The sequence below is a fragment of the Corapipo altera genome, unplaced genomic scaffold (genome assembly GCF_003945725.1).
Source record: "Corapipo altera isolate COAL_440 unplaced genomic scaffold, ASM394572v1 61167, whole genome shotgun sequence".
NCBI lineage: Eukaryota > Metazoa > Chordata > Aves > Passeriformes > Pipridae > Corapipo > Corapipo altera.
Window position 1 is genome coordinate 762052 of NW_020884949.1, and position 23295 is coordinate 785346.

The window sequence follows — 23295 nt, forward strand, 5'->3', positions numbered from 1 at the left end:
GTCTCACTCTGCTCTGGACTGCTGTGTTCCCACCTTTAGTCCCGTGTGCAGTTTGGGTGCTTCAATAGAATCAAAATATTAGCGAATCTCCAGAGTGACCAAGATGGTGAAAGGCTTTGCTCCTCCTAAAGAGGAGCAGCCGAGGAAATTTATGTGAAATGGAAAATGGAAAAAACCCTTATATCCATCTAAAGTAGATTGCAACTGACTTTTAAAACTTTTCTTCCTTTATGAAAACAACTTGTGATACTTAAGAGTGGATTTTGTTTTTTATTAAATCAAAACTCTAACGTGAAGTAGTAATGGCTTTTTCATCCAAATAAATAACAATAGAAGAATTAATTTCTAACATTTCACTGTAAACTTTTTTCTCCCCTTCCTCCACAGGTGAACATGGTTATGTCACTTTTAGGAATGTTCTGTCCAACTTTGTTTGATGTAATCAGTTCCCTGGAGAACTACCACCCTCGAATAGCTCTAAGATGGCAGCTGGGACGAATCTTTGCCCTTTTTCTTGGCAATCTCTACACTTTCATTATCGCCCTAATGGATGAAATCAACCTCAAGGCAAGATATTTACTACCCTTCACTATTTTTAACATGTCACTGGACAAGAACAAGGAAATGAGGACTTCCAGTCAATCACAGGCATGTCAGTGAAAGATATACTTTTCTTTCTATACTTAAATTACATCCATGCCTGAACTATCATGGGAATCTTGGAACAGAACACACTGAGAGTTTGTAACAAGCTCATGCTGTTTTTGTTTTTGTTTGTTTTTTTTTCTCTCAATTCATTTTTTTACTTAGTTGGAAGAAGAAAAGATAGTCAAATATAACATGACAATATGGGAAGCCAGTCTGTACAATGGTACTGTTCCAGAAAATTCGACTGCTCCTCCAATACAGGTGGACCCTGCTGATGTTCCCAGAGGGCCATGCTGGGAAACAATGGTGGGACAGGTAATATATCTGTTCATATTTAAAATAGGTCAGTTACACAATATGATGTCTAAACTCTCTTTATTTCTGCTAGTGTGTCATTTAGGTTGGAAAAGGTGAGCAGAAGCAGATGTGGGACCTTTTCTTGAACTAAATTTTTTAAAAAAAATTATTTTATTTTGTTTTGAACCCTGTCTAGAAGGAAATTCTTTTTCCTGTTAGTTGACAGCATTGAAAACATTTAATTTTTTTACCCTTCTTTTCACTATCCTCTTGACTTATCTTCCTCTTCCTGATTCCATCTTTGTCTTGCAAAACCCATTTAGCAATTTTGAAAAACAAGGACATGTGTGTAAGACAGCTCTTCCAGCAGTATGCTTTTGAGAAGTTGTCTCTGTCTTTAGCATAAGTAAAATGATGTAAAACAACAATAGTGATTTAATGGTAAATCTGCTCAATTATTTTCTTTGATTTAGTTGAGTATTTATTCATATTAACCCATCAATATAAAATGTACTTTCCAAACAATTTTCTAACATATTCTTTTCTTCTGTTTGATCATACTTTGATGTTATTGTTTTGTCCACAAAAATAAATTCAATTCTGAATCACTTTCGCTGTTTCTCCATCACTCTGACAATTTGCCCTCCTGAATGAATAAATGACCAGCAGGGAGCATATAGGGAGAAAAATCAGACCCTCTATTCATTTCACTGATGCTGAATAATAAGCTAACACCAAGAGCTCATCACTGAAATAACTCTCCCCTTAATTTCAGATGAGGGAGAGTAATAGCTTTTTGGACTATTGAGGTAAGCTATGGACTATTGGGCCTGTTTAATAGGCTTTAGTGGAACATACCAAAATAAAAGTAGAGGAATGAGGATTTGCAGCAGTTTAAGATATTAGCTCAGATTTCTGTTATCGCAGCAATCTTGGCTGCAAATCTTTCCCAGTCTAATCATACCCAGGAAGTCTCATCTGAAAATATGAGCACAAATTAGAGTAAAGGATACCTCTAGCAAATGAGGGGCAGTATTTCCCTTGGCCTATTACAGAATAAGTGATTGTAGAGGAGGATCAGTCTTTTCCATACTGAAGCAGGATAATCACAATTACATCTAGTCCAGTATTTCATTATTATTGTAACTATTAATTATGTAAATATATTCTGAAAAGAGAATATTGCTCTAAACAGGAATTTGTGCGCCTGACAGTGTCTGACATGATGACAACATACATCACAATTCTAATCGGCGATTTCTTGAGAGCTGTCTTTGTTAGGTTTTTCAATTACTGCTGGTGCTGGGACTTGGAGTATGGATTCGTAAGTACCTGATTTTAAATGTCTTTGTTATCTATTACTTCACATTTATGTAAAAAATTGCATATTCCTTTCAATCCTACAGTTAATTTTTGGCTAGACACACTATCTTCAAAATCTCTGTGTTAGTTTTTCTTGGAATTTGTATGTGCTCTAATATTTGTCTTATTATTTAGATTTTCGTAACTTAAGGAGTTTTAAAATTTGTTTGATTGTATAAGAACACTGAATACATATTTTTCACATGTTTATAGTTTGAAGACTTGCTCTCTCTTCCACAGAATACAATTGCATTGATTTCTACGGGAGTTTGGATAGGGTTTTCTAGCACACAGTGCTTGTGGAGAAATATAGGAAAGATCCTGTTTTAGAAATCTTATTATATATTTTTTTTATTAGAATTAATATAGCTTAGATAAAGTTAGTAAGTTTGGTAACTTAGTAAGGTTAGTAACTTAGTAAACCCAGTAACATAAGAAGTATAGAACTTTCCACTTGGGAGTTGAGACTTTCACACTTTTACTCTGACCTGATCTAGGCTAAATTTGCCTGCTAAATGTATACTGTAAGATTTGATGCTGCTTTTCATCCTTAAATAGTAGTCATGGTATTGTAAAAGCTTGTGAAGTTCCTGAGGACTCTTTAGTACAGAAAAGAGCTAAGTAATTTAAGACTATCATAGGTACCTCTGCATAACCAGTCATCATAGCTGTTCTGCCATAATTATGTCCTTCTTCCCTCAAAATTTTGCCTTCCTAAATGTATAAATTTCTCGCTTTATTAAAAACTGGAAATGTTAATTTTCCAGAGGAAGAGAAAGTTTTGGTATTTTTTACTAAAAAGTCAGGTATCTAATACAGCAATCACATTGTTACTCACTGGCTTCTACAAAATTTCAACATTATTTAAAGGTTTTACATTGTGCCTCAAATAGTACTGGTGTAAGGCTGGAGAGAGACTACCATTTGTTGTGCACAAACAAATTATAACCCTTGCAATATCAAAATCAAATGGAGGAGTTTGAATACAGCATGGGCAGAAAAATTGCCAACAAGACATCTGCTCATAGGGGATCCTGGAACCAACTTATAATTGACATTTTTAATTGGCAGTATATAGGACTGTCTATGATGGTCTGGTCCATTACAATCTGCAGGTCCAGTAAACTGCTTGAAACAACAGATGGAAGTAGAAGTTGAAACTGGAAATCACTGAATTTCTGTAAATATCTGATCTTAAAAGGCTCCTTAGGAACTAGCTATACTTATGTCTTTGTGGCTGGTGGCCATGGATCCATTAATTTTTAGACTTTTTCTATATCCTAAATATTTTTGACAATCAAGATACCCTTTGGCGAAGAATTCCAGAAATTAACTTACACATTGCGTGGGAAAACTGCTTCCTTTTATCTGTTTAAAAATTAGATTTCCAATTATTTATTTGTTAATGCTAACCCCTATGTTATGAAGAGCAGTCATACATTATTTGATTCTGTGTGATCCTATTAATTCTCTCCATGTTGCTTTTGATATTATATCTTATACAGATCTTGTTAGTCTACAGCTTTTCAAGTTGAATATTAGTAATCTATTAAATTGTTACTTGTATGGAAGTAGATTCATAAATATATGCAAAGTAAGTATAGCAGATCACTGTAAACATATGCACATATGTATACATACACAAAACTACACAGAAAACCTGCAGGGACCTCAAATATTCCAATAATATAACACAGTATAAGTCAAAGTTATGGCTTTAATTGATGATTTCAATAGAATAACTTTGTTGTTCAGCCATAAGGGAATAGTTATTTTTGCATCTCATGCCCTTTAATCCTTCTATCAGTCATCAGCATAATTGATACTTAGAAATCACACATTATTTGTGGTCTTTTTGTCCTCCAGTATGGTGATTCATGCAAGTCACCAGCTGTGATGTAGCAATACTCTTTTATGAGAAAGGTGAGTGAACAAGATCTTGAGAGATTGCAAACCATATAAATAATATGTTTGAAACAGATATTTAGGTGCAAACAAAAAGTTTACAGCCACAATTTCTTACCGGAAAGTTTTCTTCTGGTGCATATGCACACATACTAATGTGTATGGATGCATTTCAATTGTTGCTTAAATTCAGTGTATTAAATGTTTGCAAATGGAAACGTTCATGAATAAGAAATTAATAATTAGGGTAAAAGAACAGATGTAGAAATGATGAAAGATTTGGAGAAACAGAATGAAGGGGTCAAATGAAGAGTTCAGAAATATAAGACTAAATAGTTTTTGTGGCATGTGTCTACACTGGAAATATATGATACAGGGCTTTCTTCAACAGACAAATCAATAATGACACTCCATGGCTGAATCTTAAAATAAAAATTAAAATCAAACACACTTGATTTATAGATAAGATATTCATATCAAGCAAGGAAAACAATGACTGGCAACATCTATCAATGCTTAAAAGAAATTCCTCAACAGTATAACTGCTGAAATATGAAAAATAATGCTGTAGTTCATTGAGGTATTCAATCACACTAAATCACATTAATATCATGTCTGGTACTGTATTAGAAGACACATTACATGACTACCACTAGCCACTCCAATGAAAAATTTCTGAATTGTTTCTTTAAAATTTACCCAGGAACCAGAATAATTTTTATTCTCCCTTGGCACGTTCCTCTGAACAAATATCAAAAAGATTTTCAATAAAATACTGCAAACTATATAAAAGACTGCCTCCTGCCCCTGAGTTATACTATTTATTTTGTGATTTGCTGATAAGATGCAGCAAGAGGCCTTGTAAAATGATACCAGTGTACTGCTGCTGTTGGAAGTGAGAGTTTTAATCTACTGTAAGTCATCTTAAAAACCCTTCTGCAAACCTAATGAAAACATCTGTATCATTTCTTTCAGCCATCATATTCTGAGTTTGATATAAGTGGAAATGTGCTGGGACTGATCTTTAACCAAGGCATGATCTGGTAGGTGTGACAAAGCATGTTGCATCTGCAGGATGGCAGGATTTAACTGTATCTGTGAAGGATTCTACTGAAATCCTGATCGTGTCCCATTTCTTTAGTTTGATGGAAGTATAATGAAATATATACCGAACTCTGGTACACTGCAATCAGTGAGAACACTTCAAAACTAGTTCTGGGCTAAGATTTTGGGACCAGATACATCAAGATTTTGCCCTGAATTGGTAAGACCAAACAGTAAAAAGCTGCGTAGATTAATCTTATACTTTTGTTATCTGATTGCTTGCTGTACTGTTTAGCTTTGAATTTCAGCCTTTCAACATACCTTGCCACTCTTTTCCCATGTTTCCTGTGGAAAAAGGCCTTAAAACAAATGCAGGCATGTGAATGTGCAAACAATGCTACTGTTACAGAATCTTAGAATGCCACAGAAATACAGACAAATATCTTGCAGTCCCTGCAACCAAATCCCGCTGTGGGGTTGCACTGGGAGCCTGAGAGTGGTGCTGTGGGTTCGTTCACATGGAGGATTTGAGGGTTTATCACTGTGGATGAGCAGGGCCTTGCCACCCCTGGCCTTGCAGTGATGGCATGCTGGACTCTGTCCAGCCCTGTTGCTGGCATTTGAGGCATTCACATTGTGTCCTGTATCTCACGAAAGCAGCTCAGCTTTGCAACTGGCATCTTGTTATCTGCCTTAGGACTGCCATTCCAGTTTCTGGTAGGAAGCATTTCTCAGGCTCCTGATCATCAAAATGATGAGGCTCCAGCATGAAATCTATTTGCCATTTGATACTTTCCAATTGATATCACTAATATTTTTGACTGCTGTAACAAACACTTTGGAAGATAGGCTGAAAATCATTCTCTACCAGACAGATGTTGGGGACTGGGTGAGGGACTTGATTCTTGATTATTCCCTAACAAAACTTCTGTACACATCTATCATTTTTATACTTCATTACATGTACAGACTCTGTGTGCACTTCTAAGCTGCCATGCTCCAATATATACTGTCTGACACGGAAACTGGGACTTGTGCTTTCGTGATGCTATTTAGATACAGAATCCTTCATTTTACTGCTTATTGCAGAGCTGGGACCACATTTTCATGCTAATTCATATTTACAGGGCTAAGGCAATAGAGCTATGGTGTTTTCAAAATAATATCTGATGATTTAAACTGAATCAAATACATCCAATGAGTTAAAAAAGATTGACTGAAGTATAATAAGCACACATTGCCCAAAACATGTTTATCATTAATACATGTGTAAGATAAATTAGCTTCTCTTTTATTTGAGCTTTGTAAATTCTCTTTCGCATGCTTCTTCTCATCTGAAACAGAATAGAAGGAAAGGCCAAGCAAACGAATGTAACTGCACTTCAGTCAGCATGACACAAGAAACAAGGTGTGATAAAAGTAAGGTGGTGCCAACTGTGCCAGTGTGACAATCATGCAACCACGTATAATAGGGGAAAAACAGTGTTTAGCAGAATCTAGAAACAGATTGTTGGCCTAAAACACTAAATGACCATGACAACAGAAGTTAAAATAAATGTCAACTAAGTAAAAATATCCTTCCTAAAATAGTGTTAGTATATTTAAAAAATAATAAAGTATAAATGAAATTATTTTGTTTACTCCTAGCTGTTGGGGTTGGTAATACTTAGTTTTTACACAAAACAAGCAAGATGCTACCAGACAAATTAAGAGTAAATAACATTTCATCAAATGATCATTTAATTTGCAGAGAAAGAGGACTTTTAAACAAAAGGTTCATATAGAGAATTCTCTCCAGTTCTTCTTAAAAAAAGAAAAAAGACCAATAAGAAAGATGGTTTTATGAATTTCTGAGTGCACAGTGCATATGGCTACAAAGCATATTGACGTAGTGAATGGCTGGTATATGTAGGAAGATAGAAGTCCTATAACAAAGTGGTTATTTTTTCATTTGCTTCTTTTTTAGGATGGGATCTTTTTATGCTCCATGTCTCCCAGCAATCAATGTGTTTCGTCTCCATACATCGATGTACCTGCAGTGCTGGGCGGTGATGTGTTGCAATGTCCCCCAAGAGAGGGTCTTCAAGGCTTCCAGATCCAATAATTTCTACATGGCCATGCTGCTTTTCATCCTCTTTCTCTCCACACTGCCTGCTGTGTACACCATTGTCTCCATCCCACCATCTTTTGACTGTGGTCCTTTCAGGTTCTTTGCATTTTATACACCATTTTTTGTAATTGATGTAGTGAACTGCTTCATCACATCACAGGGAATGATGCAGCACAGAAAAACTGCTTCTATAATAAGCATTAGCACCTGATAGGCTGAGTGTTTAATTGAGTTTAATTGTGCATAATTCTAAAGCTAGAATCCTGGAAAACTGAGCAATTCCTTAGGAAGTTTTATCTGAGGTACAGAACAGAAAATTTTTTAGTTAATTTTAATGTAAATATTATCACTAAAGACAAACTATTCTTCAGGAGTAGAGCAGTGACCTGTTGTGAATATCAGTCTATTGGCTTAAAAGTGATGGCTTTTAGAAAATTTCTGTGTCATGTGGGAGGGGATCAGAATGTATGATGGTGTGCTAAAGGTATTGTGGTTCAGTCTTTGACTGCCATGACTCTCTCCAACTCAGAATTTCATGTGTCTGTACTACCAGTGTCAAGTTGAATTTGTTTCTGAAGTCTTCAAGACCTCCATATACCTTAGCTCCTTCTAAACACTTTGGCTTGGCCTACCTATGCAAACATATGCTTTGCATGCAAGCTAGTGTAGATTTTGCCACAGTTTCTCCTTCTATGCACACTACGAGACCATTTTCATCATCTTTACCTGCCAGGTAGCATGAGATACAACTAAAATGATTATGCAACAACACTCAAGATATGAAATTAAAAATTCTGGAAGTCTTTAGTTTTTGTTTTTAAACAAAGTATTAAAAAAGCAACAGTAGGAGAACAGTAAAAGAGACATTCTGTTTGAAATGAAAGGTTTAGATAACACACTACTGTTGTAAGTAAAATGACATCTGCATGATCCCCAGTGCACTCTGTAAAGGAGTAGAAGCCTCGCCATATTAACTTTGGCCAAAGGCAAAATTGGAGAGATTGTTTCTAGACACCTGCAACAGCCACAGGTACCTAAAAGGGAGAATTGCATGACATGACAAAAATTGTGATAGAACAGAAAATCGTTTGAATTTACAGAAGAAATTCTCATGGCCAGGCTTCGTGAACGAAGATTTGGGAAGGGCTCTACCCACATTTGCTACAAGCGCACTGGTGGCTAAAGAGGCCAATATGAGATAGACAAATCCGGTTGCAAAAGGCACAGCAGAAAGACTCCTTAGACGGTATCGGCAAGACACAATTCTTTCTGTGTTGTCTTTTCTCCTCCAGAGTGATCCTGCGTGTGTTCTCAAAAGAAGTAGCAGCATTATAGACAGTGTGTCTCCAGACCTCCCAAATGGAGGCCAGAGCAGACCAGTGATGAAGGTCAATGTGGTCAAGGCTGAGATGTTGTTTCAGGGAGTCCTTGTATCTCCTCTTCGGAGCTCCTGTCTTGCAGCAGCCTGTGGCTCGTTCACCACAAAGCAAGATCTTAGGGAGGTGGTGGTCCTTCATCCTTGAGACGTGCCCTGCCCAACGCAGCTGTGTTCTCAGCAACATGGCCTCAATACTTGTGACTGCTGCTTGTTCTAGAACAGATGTATTGGTCACATAATCTGACCAGTGGATGTTTAGGATTGTATGAAGGCAGCGTTGATGGAAGCGTTCTAGGAGTCGCAGGTGGTGGCAGTAGATGACCCATGATTGGGAACCATATAAGAGAGTAGACAGCACAATGGCTCTGTAAACACTGATCTTAGTACTTTTCTTCAAGTGTTTATTTCACCAAACTCTTTTATGGAGTTTTCCAAAAGTTCTATATACCTTTGCTAACCTGTTTTCGATCTCTCCATCAATCTTACCATCCGAGGAGAGGAGGCTACCTAGGTAATTAAACTGCTGGACTGATTTGAGCTCTAATTGGCCAATGGTGATATGGGGATGATGGAAGACATCCTGAGGTGCCGGTTGATAGAAAACTTCTGTCTTCTTTGAGCTGACTTCCAGCCCAAAAATCTCAGCAACTTCAGCAAAGCAGGATGTTAAATGATGCAGGACTACTTCTGTGTGCGCAATGAGGGCGTTGTCGTCAGCATAAAGCAGCTCCCGGACAAGATGATTTAAGGTCTTGGTGTGGGCCTTCAGTCGCCTTAGGTTGAAAAGGCTTCCATCAGTACAATATCGAATGTAGATACCGTCCTGATCATCGAGGTCTGCCGTGGCCCTTTGGAGCATCATGCTGAAGAATACTGTGAATAGGGTTGGTGCAAGAACACAGCCTTGTTTAACACCATTAGTTATTAGAAAGGGCTCAGAAAGTGCATCGCCATATCTGACTTGGCTGTGCTGATCATTATGAAGTGAGATGATCATTTTAAGGAACTTGGGGGAACATCCTAAATGTTCCAAAATCTGCCATAGACCTTTTCTGCTCACAGTATCAAAAGCCTTGGACAGAAGAAATTTTAACAAAGCAAAAGATACAAATTAAGATATTTTATGAGAGTCATAAAAAAAAATACAAAGGGAGACATCTGAGGTCAGATCTGAGTAGAAACAGTTATTCAATTGGATATTAATGAAATGGTAAGATTATTTTTCAAAATGAGAAAGATGCCTGCTACTTTTTCTCGGTCATATGCAGAGATAAGTTGTTCTTCATCAAAAACATGAAACCTTCAATGTAACTGTTAATGAGGAGCACTTCAAACTAATGAAGTTTAATTCAAGCTGGGTATAGGTAATGACAAAGTTGAGCAACCAGTGGATAAATACTGGTAATACATGGCTCTGTATTTAAAAAGAAAAAGATTTCCCTGTTGGTAGCTCAGTGGCTCATCTATTTTGAAATTTGTGACTCTTTGGGTCTTTTTTGTTTTGTCTTTTTTTTTTTTTCAAATTTTAGTCCATTCATTAAAAGTAACATATATAACTCAACAGAGGCCTGCCAGCAGTAGGGAAGACAGGACAGAATTAGTGAAGTTGCAACAGAAAAAGCTTTGTGCATGCTGGGGAAAGATAAGCAGAGCACAGAATGGAATTTCTCATCTACCACAAGTGACTAGAGAGCGTAGAGACAAAGAACTGACCTGAGGAATTCTACCCGTAACATTTTTATACTACCTGGAAGAGTGTAAATGTTGAGAATGAGTTAAAAACAAAGCGCCATTTGTCAGAAATGCATTACAAGAACTGAAAAGCAGCGACAGGAGACTGCAATGACAACTATCAGGTGGCAATCTGGAGACAACTCCTTTAACCAAGTAAAATTACCAATTAGTCTTGATACACAGAGAGGTATTTTGCCAGTCTTGCTCAGTTGAAAATGTCAAACTCTATATTCTGAGGCACAGACAAATGCAAATTAAAATATGAGTGACTTCTGGAACATCTATTGAAATATTTCTGAAGAAGAATTGTCTAGTGTCGTGGGGGGAAACAGTTTTCCCCCTGCAGTTATAAAATGGTAAAACCTCAGGGGGTGGTGACCCTTGAAGTTTTGAGGTTTTAGCCAATGAACACTTCTGCAAAATATAAACATATCACAACCAGAATGGAAGAGAAGCTTAGTTGTAGTTGTAGTTTGGTGGTAGAAGAAGGTAGCCATGTTCTGAGGCCACGAGGAAGCAGGCTCGGAGCCCCTTGGGGCCTTTGGGGGCCCCCAGCCCCTGGCTGGGTGAGCTGCAGGGACCTGGAACAGCATAAAGCTGGGCTAGGTGCCTGTAGCTGAAAGCTAAGGAAGTTTTCTCCACCGTGAGTGAACAGAGACAGAGCAGCAGCAGAAGAAGCGTCCAGAGATTGTGGCTAAGAGCCAACAGATAAGAACTGAACCAAGCAGCAAACGGCATGCAGCAAGAGAGAGGACTCCTGGAAGGAGTGCCGAGAAAAGAGAGTCAGTAGCAGAGAGATAGAGTTTGGGGTAAGAACTGAACGAAAAGACCCCAGACTCCTTTGAGACCCCTCAAAGGAAAAGAGGAAGATGATGGACTCTCACTTGAAAGAACCTTGGAGTGCTAGAGCACTTGCAGAAAGGAGCTGAAGAGCTCCGAGAGGAATGTGAAGAGGGTGACCTTGGCCACCCTCCTCACCACTGCTGCCAAGGTGGCAGCCTGAGGCAGAGCACAGGAGCTCTGCAAAAGGGGTTTGGATCCCTTGAAGATAAGGACTGTCATGAAGACCCCTGAGCTTCGTGATATGACGTGGTGATAGTGCCCCTTTGTCCTGGGAAATGCAGCCCACAGAAGACCCCTCGCTTGGAGACGATGGGGCCGATGGGGCTTGGATACCCCCCTCGTGTGTGCTGGCAGAGATCCAGTCATGGCTGCTGCATGCATGAGAAGAGGATGGATGACTGCTGCCCTAGAGAAACTGTTGCTCTGAGAGTGGAAAGAATCTTTCCTTCTTCCCTCCTGGACTTTTATTTGGAGGGGAGAAGAGATTTGATCCATTGTAAATATTTATATGTCACGGTAGAGATAATTAAGATTGTATATAATGTATTCTAGTATTTATTTGTACAGTCATTGTAATATGTTCCCTTTCCCCCATTCTAAGTCTCATGTGATTGTCTGGAAAACACATCTTACACTAGGTTGAGATGTGGGAGGGGGCTCGGACTAGGGAATTGGATTTTTGGAGCTCTAAAATACTTTGTAGAAAATACTTTGTAGATAAGCCAGCCATGGAACAATTACATATGAAGGTAATTAGATTGATTCAACAATAACAAATATCTCCTGAAGCACAGCCACTGACTTCTGTAGCACTGGTGCACAGCAAAGAGAGAGGAGAACTGGGCTGAACACTGTTGATCAAAAACTAATTGCAAACAGACTATTTTTGCTTGTCAACCATAAAAACTGGATTTGAATTTTCCTCCATGTCTTCATAGAGCACAAATTCCACTTCATTCATTGGTTGGTGGTGAGGAGTTCACAACTCAGTACACTGATTCATTGAGGAGTAATCTTGGTAGCAACTGCAGGCGAAAACTATTAGCATACAATAAGAATTTTGGTGTTTATTTTCCCCTCTAGAATACATAAATATTACTTAAGATACTATTCCTTCCAGAGTGCAAAGTTTTAAATAAACATACAGTTTATTGTCCTTTTCCCAGGTTTGATGTGGTGTGATTAGCATATATATTCATAGTTGCCATAATATTAGTATGTGACATATTGTCAACTTTTCTGTTTAATAGTGGGAAGACTAGAATGTTTGAAGTCATATCAGAAACTCTGGAGCATGATTTCCCTTCCTGGTTCGGGAAGGTATTTGGCTATGCCTCTAACCCCGGACTCATCCTACCCTTTATACTGCTGATGGTGTATGTATAGAATATTAACTGTAAGGCCTGTTAAGTTTCTTTCACTCTGAATCTTCACTGCCTGAATATCTAATTAAATACAGTACTGATTGTCCAGTGGTCAGGACTTGAAGAATTCGTGAGTGTTTTATTTGATCATACTTTAAGTCCATTTGCAGAAAGGTTGATATCTCTCTTTTGTTCAATGGTTTTCTTTTTGGTTTTGTTATTCTTTTCAAAAATGTTGATGCCACAATAATGACAAAGCTATTAAAATGCAAAAAGCCTGTAGGGGCTCTGAAGTGTTGTAACATTGATCTGCTAGTCCCATACGCAGACTAGGACATCGTATATCCTCAGCAAGTTCAATAGACATGAACACCATGGAGCAGAGTTATTCTCAGTAACTTTCAGTGAGTCTGATCTTTGATGTCTTTTATTTTTAAAGACTACTCTATGCTACTGGGACCAGTGTGAAGCAGGGTTTTGGAGACTTTATAAAATAGGCTGGTAGAGATTTTTGTAAGTCAATCAATACCTGGTAAAGAAAATTACCCCAGAATATTTGTTATGCTTTATAAAGGCATTTTAACCTGCTGTGTGCATATATATATGTATTGAGTTATGTAGCATACTGCTGAACTAAAAGTTAATTCTACATAGATGTGAGCTTGGATTTAACTTTGCATTGTAGAACTGCGAATAGATATAAAGATGATTACAAAATACAACAGAATTTGCAGAAGGATTCTGCATGAGGAAGACGAAATTATGAGATGAAATTTTGTCAGTGTTCACTTAATATCATATTCTATTTTAACCCTTAGCTATAAAGGGCAAAGACACCAAAATTAAATAGAGGGGAAAAAGATAACATAGGGCAAATACAAAGCAAAGTCAGGCAAAGCAGAGGAAACAGTATATGCATCATTATTATTAGTAGTATGATTACTTAACTATATAAATAGAAAATATAACTATAATATAAAAATACTATCTGTTATATAAAAACATTTATGTTATATATCTATATGTACCATATATTTATATTATTTATATAATATTATATTTAATATATCATTATTTTTATATATAACTCATTATTTACTGATTACATCAATAAAAGACTGCATATCAGATTTTTTCTAATTAAATCAGGATGATGAAAACTACTGATTCCATAGTTATCACAACAGTAATTTAATACACTAACAAATGAAAATTGCATTATGTTATGCAGTTATGTGGTTTTTTTACTAGAAGAAGGAGGTTAAAATGAAAAACAAAAATGAAAAACTATGCTTTTGGTTGGTTTTTTTTCCACAGTATTTCAGATTGCCTACTGTATAAGTTCAATAGCTTTTATAAATATGATTTAGTCATTTTTAAGGTACATCATACAAATTAATTAACTTTTATAAGTTATTCTTTAGAAGATACTTTGCAGTGAAGCACTGCTTTATGGAACATCCTTAGCTGCTGTAAGATTGAAGGTAGATTATTAAGAGAGAGAGCATAATTTCTTTCATTTTTTACCCCCTCAAAAAACAGTGCCTTCTTCATACTGTTCGGAAACACATTGTTCATTGTTCATTGTCAAAATACTAGTACTGATTAGGCACAATACATAAGGAAAAGATATAGACTTTATATTATCACAATTGTAATTGTTGCTATAGAAATGTTCTGAGTCCTTATATGTATATCATCGCCTAACAAGAAATTATTATTCTTTAAACTTAGCCTGAGTATTTATTATCTCAACGCGACATCCAAATCCTACAAGGAAGCTAACTTGGAACTTAAAAAGAAGTTACAAAGTGTAAGGAATAGAGAATTATTGATTTTTTGGTTTTACTAAACGTTAGAGAAGCTGTTTGTGTCGCTGAAAGATGCCTTCTCTCTCCCCACATTAGCAAGCAGAAGAAAATAAAAGAAGAAATAAACAAAAGGCACAAAAATCAAATGAACAAGAAGAAAATCCATTTGAGACAGAACCGCCAAAGCCTAAAGGAGGCAAGCAAGATGAATCCACTGCAAACCAAGGTAAGGACTGGTTTGAACATCTCAGTATGAGGAATTCATGTATGTGTGATCCTAGTCTTCCTTACTGCCTTGACTGCTTCCTAACCTGAAACATATTCCCAATACTGAATTGTAAGTGTTAGCCTAATCTCCAGTTCATTTTTCTTTCTTTGGTTTGTTTAAGAAATACTGTAACATTACTCCATACCAGGCAGCACGAAAGTAGAAAGCTGAACTATAGTGAATTGAAGGTCCCAGTCTTGCTGAAAAAAAAACCACTTAAAGAGTGGTCTGAATGTCAGTGATGCCTCTTATCTACCACAAATCAGTCAAAGTCTAAATCTTGTGCCCTTCTGTCATATTTTGTTGACCCAGAAATACTCAGGACAGTTTGGTCCTCTGTGCCAGGTTCACCTGGAGAAAGTATAGTCAGAACACAGTATGGTAGCACTCCTTAACAGAAAACCTAGATTGGGCAGGCAGGTTTCAGTCTGTCCTGAGGGATTTTGCTGGCTGTTTCCTTTTCCTCATCATGCATGCATGCCACATAGCAGCTCAACTGGCTCAAGCCTAGGAAGGAAACTCAGGTTAGAGATGACTGTCATTGGAAGAACCATGTCTAATTACTGCCTTCATCAGTGTTGACAGATGATATCTAACTGCATCTTGGGAAAGGTCTCTACTTTCCTCCATGGGGGCCTGTATGATCTGGTTATTAAAGTTATTAGAGAGATGCCTCTGCCTGAATTAAGGTGCAAACAAGACCTATGCTGAAATAGTATGGATTTTATTTAACAGTAAATGTGTGCTAACGAGAGATACAAATAAATACGAAAGGGGGAAGCGGAGGGTGACAGAGAGAGAGAGATCAGGTGGACAATATCACCACCATGTGTGTACTGATGGTGTCCCATTGGTCCTCTTCCTCTGGACTTCTTGGTGTTGAGGGTCCCACACAGAGTTCAATGGATTAATATACATTCAGCCTAGGTGAGAACGCTCAAGTACCTCCTCTGGGGAGGGAGGTGGAAGTTTTACACTGTCTCTTGCAACAGACTGGATCTGTTGCAAGACTTCCATATCACATGCAGTCCTTAGATGGAAGGCCTCACGAATGGCTCTGGGGGGCACTTTGAGGGTCTTTGATGGTTTATGACACCTTCTAAGACAGGACAGCAGCCTATCAAGTAGTGCGGTTGAGCCAGTTATGACCCATCAGGCCTTCAATGGGCAGAGGGTGAAGTTTTCCAATTGTGTAATGGAGGGCAAACTATCAATAAAAAGCACCAGCAATGTGCAGGGTCTGCTTCTTGTCTGGCTTGTAGCCTCCCCCTGGTATGAGCACACCTGGCCTCAGCAAAGCAACCTGGTGCCTTCACAAATGGGTGAGTCATTAACCATTTGAATTATTTGAGTCATTAACCATTGACAGTCCAGTCTCTCAAAGGAAGGGAAGAGTGTGCAGACCTGGCCTCAGCAAATGAGTCTGTGGCCTATAGTCTCCCTCCACCAAACCCAGCCAGAGCTGATTTTCCACACAGCTGCTGAGTTTGGCTTCCCTTGTGGATACATTCTTCTCCTCCTAGCCTTGTTTACTTCTCCTTAGACCTGAGATAATTGGATGACAGTATCACCTTTATCTTACCTCAAGTTCCCATCATAGTCCTCCAGGTAGGAGGCATATTGGGTAGGCGGGCCTTGTCGGACGCAGACAAAGCAGTTGGTTCTTTTCATGGTTTGCTACAGTGGACAAAAGTACTTCAGTGATTTTAACAATGTTTAAGCCATTAACCATTTCAGTCTCTCACAGCATTGCAGAAATAACTGGATGGAAAATACAGTACAAAGATCATGAAGATGCATTATCCTAGGTTTTGGCAGGGGAGGCCCACACTTTCTACCGCTCTCTGGAGTGGTCAGGAAGCTGAAGGATTTCCCTGTCAGGGAACCTCTGGCTTGCATGCTCTTTTGTTAATTCTGTCCTCCAAACACATTTCAGACAACAAGAAAGGACAGGATGGCAACGAATCAAAGAAGACAGGACAGCCACAAGATGCCAGCTTCTCTCAGGTGCTCCAGCATCCTAACCTTGGCCCAAGCAGCCATTATCCCCCACAGAGCCAAGCAGGAAACCTTCCTCCCCCATCTATAGCTGTGACAAGGCCCCCAGGGCCAAGAAGGTATGGAATGCCAGGTTATCCACCTGGAAATCCCTGCTTCCCAGGGCCACAGCCAGGAATGCCCAGGGGGCCTCACAACTGCAGATAAGGAGCCTTGAGCACACAGTGATATGATGAAGGAGGATGAAGGACAGAAGAGCGGTCCTAAATCCGAACACGCTCCTGCAAATGCAGAACTGACTGTTTGTTGTAAATCTTCATGTGCATGGAAGTAACCCATGTGCTTCGGTTTTTCCGTAATGGGAACCTCAGAAGAAAACATTGCATACGTCTTGCACTTGAAGACACTGTGAAAATGTGTTATCTGTGTCAACACGTTACTCGAACTATGGATATTTAGTGGGGGATATTTTTTAGAAGAATGGAAAGCAATTTGTATTCAGTTGACTGTTTTCTTAAAAGCTTGAAACTGTGTCTCTAATCTTTTTCTTTTTCTTAGAAGAACGGTTCACTGAAAACACAGCTGTATATAAAGTTTGTGAGAGTCAGTTATGTTTAAACTCTGCATATATCTTGTCTTCTGCTGGTCATCTATTCTTGGCCAAAGATTTCAGATTGTACATGGGAAAACTAGGACTAAGCACAGGGAAATCTGCATGATTCCATATAAAGTCTTTGTGGAAGTATTAAAAAAGAAAAAGAAAAGAGATATTTTGCCTGTTACTATGAAGAAAATTTACCTCCTATTACAATACCACTTTTTAGCTAGTAATAGCTTATTTGCATTCTTAAAGACTAGAAATAAATTTAAAAAATCAGAGTGGTAAAGAAATATCTCCTGTACAGAAAAACATATACAGGGAATAGAGGTAAGACAGTTATGCGTTAATTTCCCCCAAATGGTCATATGGCATAAAGACATTTAATATTGCATAAGAATGTCTGCTGTATAATCTTCTCTGTAAATTTATCACTGGATACTTGTATTGGCCTCCACAGGGTCCAAGCTGAAACAGGTCCATAGTCTAACAGGTCTTATGGAAAAAGAGGATAGATGTGCAAGCTGATATCACTTATTTCGATGAGAGAGGTTGATTTTATGTTCTGATTTTATTTCCTTTTTCAGAACTTGGGTCTTGATAATTCACAAGTGTAATAACTCACAAGTGTAACAACAACAAAATTAGTCAACTGACTGTCTTCTTAAAAATAAATGTAATTCCACTGAGGGCCTTCTGTATAATAGGGGTCCATTTTGTATAGTAGAAAAACATTAATCATATCTGAGTATAAAAAAAGTCTGTGACATCCCAAAGCAACCTCCATCTAATTAAATCATGGCACTTACTAAAAAGGCTTACAAAAACTCCCCAGCATACAGGCATCCCCATAAAACACAGTGATCCAGAAACAACTTCCAGCTCAAGCAGTCTTTAAATCAATTGTGAGAGCCTAGAAGGATAAACCAAAGGAAAGTTAGTTTGATACTTAACTTGACTCTTGTACTGCTTCTGTGTCTGCTAGACGTATCTGCAACTGGGGTGTTGTGGGTCTTATATTTTAAATTAGAGAAAATACAGATAAGTGCAGTGTTGTTTCATTTTTCTTAGATAAAATTTCTTGTCTATGGACTTCAGACATGCGGAAAAAGTACAGTAATTTGAACTGTGTATTAATTTGAACTCTTCTAATAGGATTAATTTTTGGAATGCTCATGTCTCTAGAGAAAAGAAAGAAAAGACTGTCAGTAGTCTTATTGAAGTCAAACATGGGACCCAGTATTCTAGTGCTTCCATGCTTTTAAGATAAACCTTTTCCTACAAGCTGGGATTGATCTATCCTGAAGCAGTGATTTGTACAAAGGTTTTAGCTCATTGTTTCTTAGCATCTCACAATATGAAAATGTTGGATATTCCTTAGGAAATGCAAGATTGTTTATAGCACAAATGAAGAAACTGATTTTAAAAATATTTTATGGCTTGGGTATCCTGATGAACTTGCCACTGGGTGCTGCAAGAGAAGAGCCCCAAAGAGGAGATACAAGGACTCCCTGAAACAACATCTCAGCCTTGGCCATATTGACCTTCATCACTGGTCTACTTTGGCCTCCAATCGGGAGGTCGGGAGACACGCCATCTATAACGCTGCTGCTTCTTTTGAGAACGCACACAGAATCACTCTGGAGGAGAAAAGACAACACAGAAAGAATCGTGTCTTGTCGATACCGTCCAAGGAGTCTTTCTGCTGTGCCTTTTGCAACCGGATTTGTCTATCTTGTATTGGCCTCTTTAGCCACCAGAGTGCTTGTAGCATATGTGGGTAGAGCCCTTCCCAAATCTTCATTCACGAAGCCCAGCCATGATGATATATATATATATTTCCAGCAATGTGCTCTTATAATACATCTGTACATGCAGTGATGAGCATGTAATAGCCAATATGAATAGCAATAACAAGACTACATATTGCTCATCAGACTGCTATTACTGAAAATGAGATATTGTTATTTGGTAAAAAGGTCTTTCATCACCCCGTTTCATGAAGCTGTGACTTCAAATAGAATAGAAACAGCAAACAGAAATGTTGCTAAGTTTAGGACCCAAAAGCACTACCAGTATCATATTTGGGTATAAATATTCTCCTTGGAGTATTTAGTTGTATTTACATTATTTGAAGATTTCGTGTTAATTTAAAGAGCTGAAAGATGTTTGGCATTAATAAATAATTCAAGGTAGGAATAAGTATCATCTTCCTGTGTGTCTGGGGAACACCTGAATATACTGACCTGCACTTCAAGGGTCTGATTACTTAGCAAAAAGACTTAAAGAAAGGAGCTCGTATATGACATCAGAATATTTTGCTTTCCTTTGAGATAGAATCTCAGTTGCAGTGTATAGTCATAGAAAATTATGAAACACATCAGTTGAAGTGTTAGCAAAACAATAATAAAAAACAGTATTGCATATTCTGTTGGAGGATTTTTTTGTCATTTACTTTTTGTTGAAAAGTTTTGTGTATTTGTATTGGGTTTTGTTTTGTGTATTGTCTGTGCCTCAAATGCCACAGGTATGTACATTTTGAAAAATATTGTTGACTTAATTTTAAAATCGCAAAAGAAAAGAGAATTTTCAAAACTTTGGTTGATTTTCTGCTTAAATCTGCTGTTATCATGTATAAATGATATCATACATAACTAATGAGGTTTTCAGTAAATAATGTTCATCACTTACCATTTGACTTTGTCTGTGTCCTTGCCAGCTCTCCACAGTTGTAGAGAGCTTTTAATATTGCACATTTTTAATCCATTGTGAAGAACTTCCTAAAAAATAGAACTAGAACATATTTCCCTCTCTTTCTTGCAAAGAGATAAGAAAAAAACTCCATTATTTAATTAGCAGTAAATAATATTTATTACCAATTGTCTCAAAATACTGGAGCAGGAAACAAAACAATAACATTTGAGATATTTAAATTGCACAAATCTTAGAGCAATAGTTTTCAATCAATATCAATTCTACCCATGAAAACCATAATTTTAAAATATTGAACTTTCTGACTACCAAACTGTACACGTAGTTATGTCAAGTGATTAATCCACAAACTAAAAAATACTGCTGCGCAATGAGCTAACCAAAAGAGAGAGAATGGGCTAACCAAGCATTAAGACCATTAGTTTGCATCTCTGATAGGGAATTTCTTAGATTTTCTAACTAAATAAAAACTTTTCTAAGACCTGGAAAAATTAAAAGTGACAGAGGAAGAAAAATAAAAAGTGATATGTAATAACTGTAGGAAACAAAATCTTCTAAAATAATTTCAGAAGTTTTTAAAGTGTGAAGATCAGTGCTCCAGCAAAACACCAATATCTGCTCATAAGATGATATCAATCTAATACATAACTTATATAAGTAAAAATTTGATCCTTATAGTGTGACAACATGTAGCAAAATTTCATTGTCATTAACACGGAGTTAATTTTTCACTAGCTGAAGGTAAATGTGATATTTCAAAATCTTCTTTTTTATTCATCTAACTTTTTTTTTTTAATTACCTAATAACTGTCGCGGTCCGATAGGGATGAGGGGACAGGACACGAGGAAGGATGCAAGCAGACTTGTTTATTCAGGCGTCTGTCTGATTCTTAAAACCTCCCGCCAGGGGAAGGGGCAGAACAAAGGGTGGGCTATCAGACAGACAAGCAGGGGAGCAAATCACAATAGGGTACAGGCAAAAGGGGGAGGAGGAAGCCTGGGCATGTGCAGTTGTGCACTGTGTAGCATGGATACAGTGAAACCACATAATAACAGTAAAGTCCATATGAAAGTCCTGTCGATTGCTGTATGCTTTTCTCCATGCCTGGAACTGTTCCCATCCTGAATCTTGCTTCTCTACAAATAACCACTCTGCAAATAGAGCCATGTGTCCAGATATCTTGGATAAAGGCTATTTTTAGAACGTCTGCAAGTTGCATTCGTTTAAAGGAATCATATTTAAAACATTGAGGACATTTTTCCCAACACCTTGCAAGCCATGTTATTGCTTGTTGTTATAATCCAATTAGTGAGAGATGCTGTGAGATCCTGGACCCGAATCTCACTGAATTATTGATATGGGTCGGAACCACCTCATCGTGAGTGTGTGTGTGCATGTGGGGAAGGGCTGGGCCTGGACCTGCAGGAACATGGCAAAACCTGCACACAAGGCCTCTGCTTGGGGCACAGGGCAGAGCTGGAGGGCAAGGCCTGCTGCCCACACAGAGCACAGGCATAGCTGCAGGCCCTGCCGCCAGACTGTCAGTCAAGGCAAACCTGCCTGGCAGCCCGCCCACAGCACACCCCTGCAGCCTGTGACTGCTACAGCACAACTCCCTCTGGCCTGGAAAGCGCTGCCGAGATATTCCTGGGAGGGAAAACTGAGCTCCATAAATACATGAGACTCCATATGATCTTTCTTGTCCCTCTCTTCCCCAGCCAACACCATGCGAATCATCGAATCTTGTCGGTAACTATTCTCTCCTTTCTCTCTCTCCTTCTCTCTTTCTTTACCCCTTTTAAGCTGTTTTCTTCTGTTACTCCTTTCCTTCTCTTGTAGGTAACTTAAAACCAATGAACTGTGTTGTACTGAAGCTGGTATATGGATTGGTCTTAGTGGGTGTTTCCTGTGGAATGGGTCTTTGTGCTGAATGTTTTACTGAAATGCTTTTCTTGGTTTTATTTTACTCCTGTAAAAGCTTTTGCCAAAATATCTTATTTTTCTCACTAAATTAAAAAGAATTTCTCTTAGAGAAGAGTGTGTGACTGTTTCTCTGGATGCTAATGAAACAAAAGACTTTTAAAAAATCTTAAATAAAAATGTAACTACTCTGGGCAGTTTATAGCTTAATCCAGAGCACAACAGATGCCTCTGCCTGAATTAAGGTGCAAAGGACACCATATGCTGAAGTCAATAGTACAGATTTTATTTGACAGTAAAATGTGACAGAGACAGATTAAGCAGAAGTTAGTTACCACCCATAGATCCAGCGGCATCCCATCAGTCCTTCTTGACCCTGGGCTTTGTGCTGGTGGGTGTCAGAGACTGAAATGGTTAATGATTTATGCATTCTAGGAGACTTTTGCAGGCTTTTGACTTGCATTATACCTCGGATGGTATAATGGGCCCATCCCTCCCTCCAGTAAAGAGCCAAGTTTGCAGGCTTTTGACTTGTATTATACCTCTGATGAGCAATCGGGCCCCTCCCCTCCCTCTGCTAATCTTGAAAGGCGGGAACCAGGCCAGACACAGAAAACAATGCACAGGCCCCAGGAGAGGTTGGAGGCTGGAGGCATGGCCCGTGACACTGACCATGGATATAATAACTCATAACTTCTTGGAGTGTGAGGGCTTCCCTCCTTCACCCCCAGCAGATCAAGGCCACCACTTCAACTGACAGACATGGAAGCTGCAACTACCAAGTGTCATCGCTGGACCCCGTGGGCGGTGACTATATACATCTGTCCACTCTCAGTTTTTCTTTCCCTTACTCTCCCTTACTCTCATCCTGCCTTTCTGTCCCCTATGCATTTTCTCCCCCCCAAAGGTTATCTCTATGCCACATTGTTATATGACAACACCCAAAATGCTAGCATGCCTGTTGATACAGAATTGTTAAAATAAACCTTATCAATATACGTTTTCAGACACCGATTATTCAGTGTCATTTCACTCTAATCCACCCCAAGGGAATTATTGATAAAAAACCTGGGTTACCCCCCCTCCCCTTTCCCTGGGGCGGGTCGTAATAGTGTCATTCTGTTGTGGGTACCACTTGTATACAGTCCAAGTTCTGTGTATCCACAGAGCAGTCACAGATGCCATTCCCATAACTTGGAGTGGTATGTGTATGAGCAGTTTGTTCCTTTCCCACAGTTTGTCACAGTGGGAATTTTTGTCTGGGTAGTTTAACCAGGGTGCTCTAATCAGATCTCACTTCAC

The 23295-nt window shown here is 38.3% G+C and overlaps 1 protein-coding gene across 1 annotated transcript in view; it reads left to right on the forward strand.

Annotated features, from left to right (window-relative positions):
* The window catches only part of TMC1 (transmembrane channel like 1), a 60927-nt gene extending 43958 nt beyond the window's left edge, over nt 1–16969 (forward strand). Inside the window, exons 12-20 of the mRNA XM_027662889.1 lie at nt 388–567; nt 811–963; nt 2141–2269; nt 5188–5255; nt 7223–7462; nt 12572–12697; nt 14420–14498; nt 14593–14722; nt 16701–16969. Of these exons, the coding sequence (XP_027518690.1) occupies nt 388–567; nt 811–963; nt 2141–2269; nt 5188–5255; nt 7223–7462; nt 12572–12697; nt 14420–14498; nt 14593–14722; nt 16701–16969 (1374 nt within the window). The remainder of the gene's footprint in view (nt 1–387; nt 568–810; nt 964–2140; nt 2270–5187; nt 5256–7222; nt 7463–12571; nt 12698–14419; nt 14499–14592; nt 14723–16700) is intronic.
* The last annotated feature ends 6326 nt before the right edge of the window (nt 16970–23295 follow it).